Source organism: Centruroides sculpturatus, unplaced genomic scaffold (assembly GCF_000671375.1).
Source record: "Centruroides sculpturatus isolate CEXI.00-Female unplaced genomic scaffold, Cexi_2.0 scaffold448, whole genome shotgun sequence".
Taxonomy (NCBI): Eukaryota; Metazoa; Arthropoda; class Arachnida; order Scorpiones; family Buthidae; genus Centruroides; species Centruroides sculpturatus.
Genome location: NW_019384639.1, coordinates 260,435 through 269,065, shown reverse-complemented (window position 1 = coordinate 269,065; position 8,631 = coordinate 260,435). Strand labels below are relative to the sequence as shown.

The 8,631-nt window shown below is 28.2% G+C and overlaps 1 protein-coding gene across 1 annotated transcript in view; it reads right to left on the bottom strand.

Annotated features, from left to right (window-relative positions):
- Positions 1-8,631, bottom strand: part of LOC111625952 (26S proteasome non-ATPase regulatory subunit 5-like) — a 24,730-nt gene that overhangs the window by 7,293 nt on the left and 8,806 nt on the right. Inside the window, exons 4-6 of the mRNA XM_023369214.1 lie at positions 3,667-3,895; positions 743-931; positions 519-628 (exon numbers count right to left, since the gene is read on the bottom strand). Coding sequence (XP_023224982.1) covers positions 519-628; positions 743-931; positions 3,667-3,895 — 528 coding nt within the window. The remainder of the gene's footprint in view (positions 1-518; positions 629-742; positions 932-3,666; positions 3,896-8,631) is intronic.

The following is an 8,631-nucleotide window of genomic DNA, read 5'->3' as shown; positions in this document are numbered from 1 at the left end:
AATTTTAATATTTTAAAATATAATTTTAAGCCACACTCTAATCAGTTGATTAATTAATGCAAGGAACTAACACATCACAGGGTATACAGCAAATCTCGATTATAGCCATCAGAAGTGGCATATCCATTAGTTGTCAAATTTCATGGGTGGAAGATGAAAGATTACACAACTGACTTGTATTGTATTGCCAGTGACAAAGTTGTGTAGATAGGATGCACAATCTTATGCACAGTGATAAACTTGTATAACTTTATTGCATGGTCATCCCCAGCTGAATATTCTCTAATTGTGAGATTAATGTTTGAATATTACTTTAAAATGTTTATATCCAATAAACGTATGCTTTTTATCAGCAAGTAATTTGATATAATTATAAGTGGGATTTGATCCCTCTAGCCCCTAATCACTGACCATCCCTGGGTATCAATCTGTAATTTGTAATAATAGGAATGCAAGATTTGCAATACTTCATACTTACAATGATAAATAATAAAGAAAATATAGTACAAATAACTTACCATAATCTGAATTAGATCAAACATAGTAGCCAAGCCATCAACTTTTACTTCATTTGAACCTCCTTTTATTAAATCACCAACACATTGAAGATATTTTTCCATCTTAGTCCCTATAAAAAATGACAACTTTATTTATTTAAACTCAAAAACTATTCAGTTATAATATATAAAAATCTTTTATTAAATTCATATTACAAAAATTGAAGTAAAAAAAAAGTAATGACCTTCTTGCACTAAATATCTCTTTCCGTCGGACGTTGCCCCGATAAAACCTAACGTTCGAACCGCGTGGCTCTTCAGGACGAAATCATTACTGTCACACAAGTTAAAAATAATATTCACCACCTTTGGAAGTTCTTTAAAAAGCTTTTTTGGTTGGGAGTGTCCAAGATTGCCAAAAAATTTAAGCAAACCTGTAAAATGTTTTCAAAATTTTAAATAAATTAGAACATGATAAAAGATCAAAAATTCATATAAACAGCAGATATGTTAGAAGATATTTAACTATATCTTAGTATATCTTAATAGTATAGAAAATAATACTAAATTCTTAATATATTTAACTATATCTTAAGAATTTAGTATTATTTTCTATACTATTAAATATAACTTTGTATAAAAATCATTAAATGTAACAAACATTAAGTACAGGGTGATTCAAAAAATATTAGCGTTAATACAGAAGTATCTTATTATGCTGAATGTGCAAATTTTCCACTATATCTTTTGTCATGTGCAAGAATTCACAACCCAATTGCAGAGTTTTCAAAAAAGTACAGGCCTCCTAGTCCTGTTATGACATCTGCACACCTCCACATAAATACATTAACATTTTTATGAAGTAAAGAACAAATAAAATCGTCAAATACGTACATAAAATCATACATAAACATGACAGTTGAGAAATGATTATAAAATTTAATGCATTAAACACAAGAAAATTAATGTAAATTTCATAAATACTAAATTAAAATATCACTTAATGTTACATTTGATAAATTTTTATTGAAAACATGATACCAAGACTAATTACAGATAATTAACATTATATTGCATTACTCTGTTAAACGAACATTTTTTTTCTAATGAAAAACAGTAAAAAAATCACAAATTAAGTAAATATTAAAAAATTTTTGTGACTTGATAGTTTGGAAGAAAAGATTTCTGACATTTTGGAATACAGGCAGTCTGTTGGCTGGGAAATTCTGCAGTAGTACTGTTTCTGCCAGTTTTGATTTTGGTAATGACAAAATCATTTGTGTAAATTAATTTTTTTATTTGTTGTTTGCTTAATTTATGGTTTTAACACTTTAAATTATTTTAAAAATTTAAGAGTATACAACAGCGAGTCCTTTTTCCCTATTTACATCCTTTTTAATTCCAATCCAGCAACCACAATATAACAAGAATGCTGTTGTGGAAAATTTAGTTTTTAATGTTTGTAGACGTCGTAGCCTACAAAAAAGGGTTGATTTCGAGATCATTTTTTGATAGTATTTGTCTGTTTTAGAAGTTTTACTTCAATTCGCCTGCTGTTTGTGGTTTCTGGATTGGAATTAGAAAGAAATGTAAATATAATAAAAGGACTCATTGTTTGTATAGTCTTAAATTTTCAAAATAGCTATAATAATTCTGGGCTAATGTGTACAGTACTTTACGTTATGTTTTATAAATTGTAATATAGGGATGTTTAATTGTTCAATAACTATATTAATAAATAATTTTATAATTTTTACTTTTAGTTCTTCACAACTTATTCACTTTTCGAACATTTTACTTTTTATATACATTTTTAGGAATACATTATTTCCGAAAGTAAGTCTTGAAGACTGCCTGAACAGTACCATATTTTGAAACATAATGTCATCTATTGAATATATTTACATAAAAAGCTGCAAGTTTCGCAGAACACATATATATCCAGGTAATAAAAAATTATAATACATAAAAATAAATTACCATAACTAGAAAGAATAAATGATTTTAATATAAAGTATAAAATTATAAAGGATAAATCATAAAGTTAAAAATGAACAGAAAAATCAGAAGCAAGGAAATTTTTATGCAAATTTAAGTAGGTCTTAGAACATATCTTAGTAAGTGTATTGCTATTTAACAGTCTAAATAACTTTACTTTATGATTAAATGTGAAATATTAATATAAAAAAGCTTAAAAAAAGATAAGTAATAAAAAATTCCAATAACTTTTGGATATCAGATATTCATCATCAAGAATCCTGATGATAAATATCAAATACTTGGAAGCTCATAAGTCATATTTCTGTAAGCTATTTTGCTTCATTAAAGCATATTTTGTTATAATTTTATTTTAGAATATTAAAGTTATGAAATACAGTAAGATTTCCTTATTAAAATTATTCTCAAACTCATCTATACTTAGAATAATAATTTTAAGTGAGTTAAGTAAATAATGCAATTAGTGGAAACTCCAATGAAAACATGTTAGAACATTATAATTTCTGTAACTTGAAATTTATTAATTATAATTATCATTTTTAATTAATAGTAATTTTAGGGTTTACTAATCTGATAATATTAGACTGTTGATAACAATATTTATAAATAAAATACGTAGATTTAATTATACTTATAAAAAAATTTTGTTCATGTTTTCTCACATCTCTGACTGTGTAACTGGGCGCATTGGGCAACTTTGTTCATACAATGTTAATAAATGCAATATACAGGGTGTAACTAAACTATGTACCAATATTTTAGAAGTACTTATCCCCACTTGCTACACACTGTATGAAACAATATCATACTTCAATTACTATCAAAGGCTGCCTACTATATATATTTTAAAATTTTTATTAATTTTAATATTTTAAAATATAATTTTAAGCCACACTCTAATCAGTTGATTAATTAATGCAAGGAACTAACACATCACAGGGTATACAGCAAATCTCGATTATAGCCATCAGAAGTGGCATATCCATTAGTTGTCAAATTTCATGGGTGGAAGATGAAAGATTACACAACTGACTTGTATTGTATTGCCAGTGACAAAGTTGTGTAGATAGGATGCACAATCTTATGCACAGTGATAAGCTTGTATAACTTTATTGCATGGTCATCCCCNACTAAAATTAAGATCTACCTGGAAGTATAAAAAAACCTTAAAAATCTCCAAGAGACATCGTTAACAACTTTTGTAAATTATCCAAGAAACCATACTGTTGCAGACATACGAGTCCATGCTCAACCAGCACTAAATTAGTCAACAATTCTACGCAGTTCAGCAACAGCAACATGTCATCTTTATATATTTCTGATGTTAACTGTTCTAAATACTGCATTTCAATCACTATCTGTAATGCTTGTGGAGAACAACAAGCAATTTTTACAAAAACCTGTAATAAAAAAATTAAAAATTAATATTGAATTTTATTATTTTAGTACTTTTTAATTATATTTTTTGCTAATTATGAGTAGGATTTTTCAGCAAATACACACTTGCTCCATTGATCCTACCACTGCTGGAAGAACTACTGGAAAACTTTTTTTTAAATATTTAAAAGTTTAGATGTCACAATCGATTTGATGTACTCCATAGTTGCAAAATATGCCTCCTTGAGTTTTACTTTCAGCATAGGGAACACCCAAAAATAACTCGAAAAGCAGATCTGGTGAGTATGAAGGTTGGGCAATGACAGGAGGTCTTTTGTCAGCAAGTAATTGCTACAGAACAGGTGATGAGTGTTTCAGTGTATTATTGTGATGCAGAAACCATCCTTTATGTGACTCATTGCACTATTTATGCAAAACTTCGTTTTAAAACTATGCACAAATTGCACATAGAAACTAGTAAGAGAACAAGTTTCACAACCGCGAAGAATATCAAATTAAATTTAATGGTCGAACTTTTCAATATTTAAAAAAAAGCCTTCCAATGGTTCTTTTAACAATGGCTAGATCAATGGTAAATATATATGTGCTAAATAGTTTTACTTTGATAATCACTACGTAAGCATTTCTATATTACTATTATATATCCTACTATTAGTTCTATCCCACAATTCATAAACGTTTTGACTGCCCCTATAAGTATGTATCTACGTATGTATATGTATATTTATGTTTATACATGTCTAAAGCTTGAAAGCATGTATAGTCTATAAATAATCTAGCTCACATTTCCCCCTGCCATAATTTTTCATTTATATCGGCAAAATATTTTATACCAAATTCTTAAAAACAGTCAAGATTTAACTGCAATGTCTTAAAAATAAAAATTATCAGAGTAAGCAAATTGTGTGAAACACTAATATATATGACTAAATTTTAGATCAAAGTTAATCAAAAAGAAAACATAAAAATCTACAGTTGTTTATTGAGTAGTCCTATTGCTCTTTTGTGCTCGTGTCTTAAAAAAAATGACAATATTGTATAACAAAATATTAATTTATATGTTATTCTCAAATTGAAAATTTCATTTTTTGTTATACAATATTTTAAAAAGTTGCATCGTTAAAAATTTATAAAAACAGTGACTCAAAAGATTACCGATCAGGACAACTGTTCCATGTCGGAGTAACGAACGTTATCAATAATGATAAATCTAAGACTTTGTGTGCGTCATTCGTCATTCTTTCTTTGAAAATATGGAGCCAGGTTATACAGTTTTGAATATCAAGTCCTGTAGGATGAAAAATAGAAGAAAAAAACATTTTAAAACATATTGTTTCCAACCACACCAGAAGTATCGTTGACATCATACGAATGGCTTACCAGCATGAGTCGCTTTACGTCATGAACGGTCATTTGAAATTCTGTGGTTATATTTCTTAACTCAACATTAACATTATATTTTAATATAAAATCTACGGTGTTTTGCATTACATTTTCATTGACTTCGTTTAGATTCTGCATTCTTNACAAGCAATTTTTACAAAAACCTGTAATAAAAAAATTAAAAATTAATATTAAATTTTATTATTTTAGTACTTTTTAATTATATTTTTTGCTAATTGAGAGTAGGATCCTTCAGCAAATACACACTTGCTCCATCGATCCTACCACTGGGAGACTTCTTTTGGAATATTTAAGAGTTTAGATATCACAATCGATTTGATGTCCTTCATAGTTGCAAAATGTGTCTCCTTGAGTCTTACTTTCAGCATTGGGAACACCCAAAAATAACTCGAAAAGGAGATCTGGTGAGTATGAAGGTTGGGCAATGACAGGAGGTCTTTTGTCAGCAAGGAATTGATGCAGAACAGATGATGAGTGTCTCAGTGTATTATTGTGATGCAGAAACCATTCTTCCTGCCACTTGTTGCACCATTTATGCCAAACTGCATCTTAAAACTATGCACAAATTGCACATAGAAACTAGTAAGAGAACACGTTTCACAACCATGAAGGATATCAAATTAAACTTAATGGTCAAACTTCTGAATATTCCAAAAGAAGCCTTCCAATGGTGCTTCCAACAATGGCAGGATCAATGGAGAATATGTATGTGCGCTAAATGGTTCTACTTTGAAAATCATTAGGTAAGCATTTCCATATCCTACCATTAGTTCTATTCCACAATCCATAAACGTTTTGACTGCCTCTATATTTATGTATGTATGTATGTATGTATGTATGTATGTATATGTATATTTATGTTTATACATGTCTAAAGCTTGAAAGCATTTATGGTCTATAAATAATCTAGCTCACATTTTTCCCCCTAATTCTTCATTTAAATTAGCAAGAGATTTTATACCACATTCTTGAGAACTGTCAAGATTTAACTGCCATGTCTTAAAAATAAGAATTATCAGAGTAAGCAAATTGTGTGAAACACTGATCTAAAATTTAGTTATATATTTTGAAGTTAATTATGGAAAGACGACAAATGTAAAAATGAAAATTTATTATCCTTGAGAATTATTATTAATGTCTTTAAAGGTCATCCCTCAAAAATATTAATACATTCGCAGCATTGATATAACTTTCTTGTAACTTGATACATTGAAGTGGGAAAGAAAGGCAAATCCTGGAGTTTTATGATACAGATGATGCATAAGCTCATGGAAAAATGAAGATAATTACTGTAAATCTTAAAATGTAAGATGCACCATAATTTCAAAATTGAATTTTAAGACATTTTTGTGAAGTGAAAAACTTTAAAATCAATTTTATTACATTTTGTTAAGTAACAACTAATTATAAAAACAATAAAAATGCCATAAAATTGGTAACATTTGGCATCTTTGGTTCCCTGTTCTTCTGCTGATACAACAATTTTGATTTTTTAATGCTGAATCATGTTGTAAAGGCATTTTAATGTTTATGAAAGGAACTTAAATTAAATGCTTGTTATTAGCAAAACTCATTGAGTGGTATATCAAAAATATCTGTTATTGGTGCATAATATACCCTTGATCTACTTGCAACAACTGCTAATTGTTGTTTCAGACTACAAATGTAGAATGTGTCCCTTTTGGATAAGTAAACATGGATAAAAAAAAAAGTGAATCTTAGAGCTGAGGAAGTATGGTGTAGACAGAAAATAAGTACTTAAGAAATTTATTAATAACAACACTGTAAAATATGGATTTTTAAAAGATTGCTGTATCTTATATAATCAAAAATTAATGTGCTTAAAACAGTTTGGATCAATTTTTTCGTGTATTATGTTGTTATAATGAATTATAATTTTGTAAGAATGTATAAAATTATATAATTTGCAAACAGAAAGCAATCCTTGAAATATTTTCCAATGATTACCAACTAAAATAAAAGTATCTGAGATTAGCAAATGAGAAAATTATCAAATGAATACTATGATACAAATGAGAAAATTATCATCCAGGCATTAAACTACATATAAATATCACTATAAATTACTAGCGCTTTTGACAAAACTATTTTTGTCTTCTTCTTCTTTATACATAGTTTAACACCTGGATGATAATTTTCTTGTTTCTTGCTTATCTATTGATCTGGGTGAAGTTCAATCCCATTCATATTTATATCTGAGATTCTTTAACATAAGCATTTTTAATTATTAATACCCTAACAAAAAAAATGACAAAATTGTAGAAAAGTATTAATTTATCACAAAGATAGCTTTTAATAAATGAGAGTCAATTTTCCACACATTATTGCTTCTACCTTAATGAAGGAAAAAACACATNTACAATATTTTAAAAAGTTGCATCGTTAAAAATTTATAAAAACAGTGACTCAAAAGATTACCGATCAGGACAACTGTTCCATGTCGGAGTAACGAACGTTATCAATAATGATAAATCTAAGACTTTGTGTGCGTCATTCGTCATTCTTTCTTTGAAAATATGGAGCCAGGTTATACAGTTTTGAATATCAAGTCCTGTAGGATGAAAAATAGAAGAAAAAAACATTTTAAAACATATTGTTTCCAACCACACCAGAAGTATCGTTGACATCATACGAATGGCTTACCAGCATGAGTCGCTTTACGTCATGAACGGTCATTTGAAATTCTGTGGTTATATTTCTTAACTCAACATTAACATTATATTTTAATATAAAATCTACGGTGTTTTGCATTACATTTTCATTGACTTCGTTTAGATTCTGCATTCTTTAGCGATTTGCTTGCTGTCGTATGACTTCGATTACGAAAATCAGAGAACTACAACAAAACGTATCATTCGTCCATATTTATACTCGACACAGAGGGTGTGTTAAACCAGTTATGATAAAGCTGGATAATCAACGCAATGACACGGGTCGTTTCATTTGAAACAGGATACGCTATTGTCTTGCTTATCCAGCAGTATTCACCCCGTGTGCCATTTAACACGCCCGGTATGCAAATATGCTCTTCCACAAAGGACAAAAAAGTAACATTCAATTATGAAATTTTATTTGATTAAATATAAGTAAGATTATTTTATATTAATTAGTTGTATGAATACAACATGTATAGAAATAAATTGTATTTAAATTAGCAAATTGTCTAATTTGCATTCTTGGTTTAATCGTAATAACATTAAGAAAACAATTTGCATTATAGATTTGTATAAATAAATTAGAAATACTCATATCTCAGAAAATTTTCGATTTTTGGATATTTTTTAAGTCTCCAAATTTTTCAAAAATTTTATCG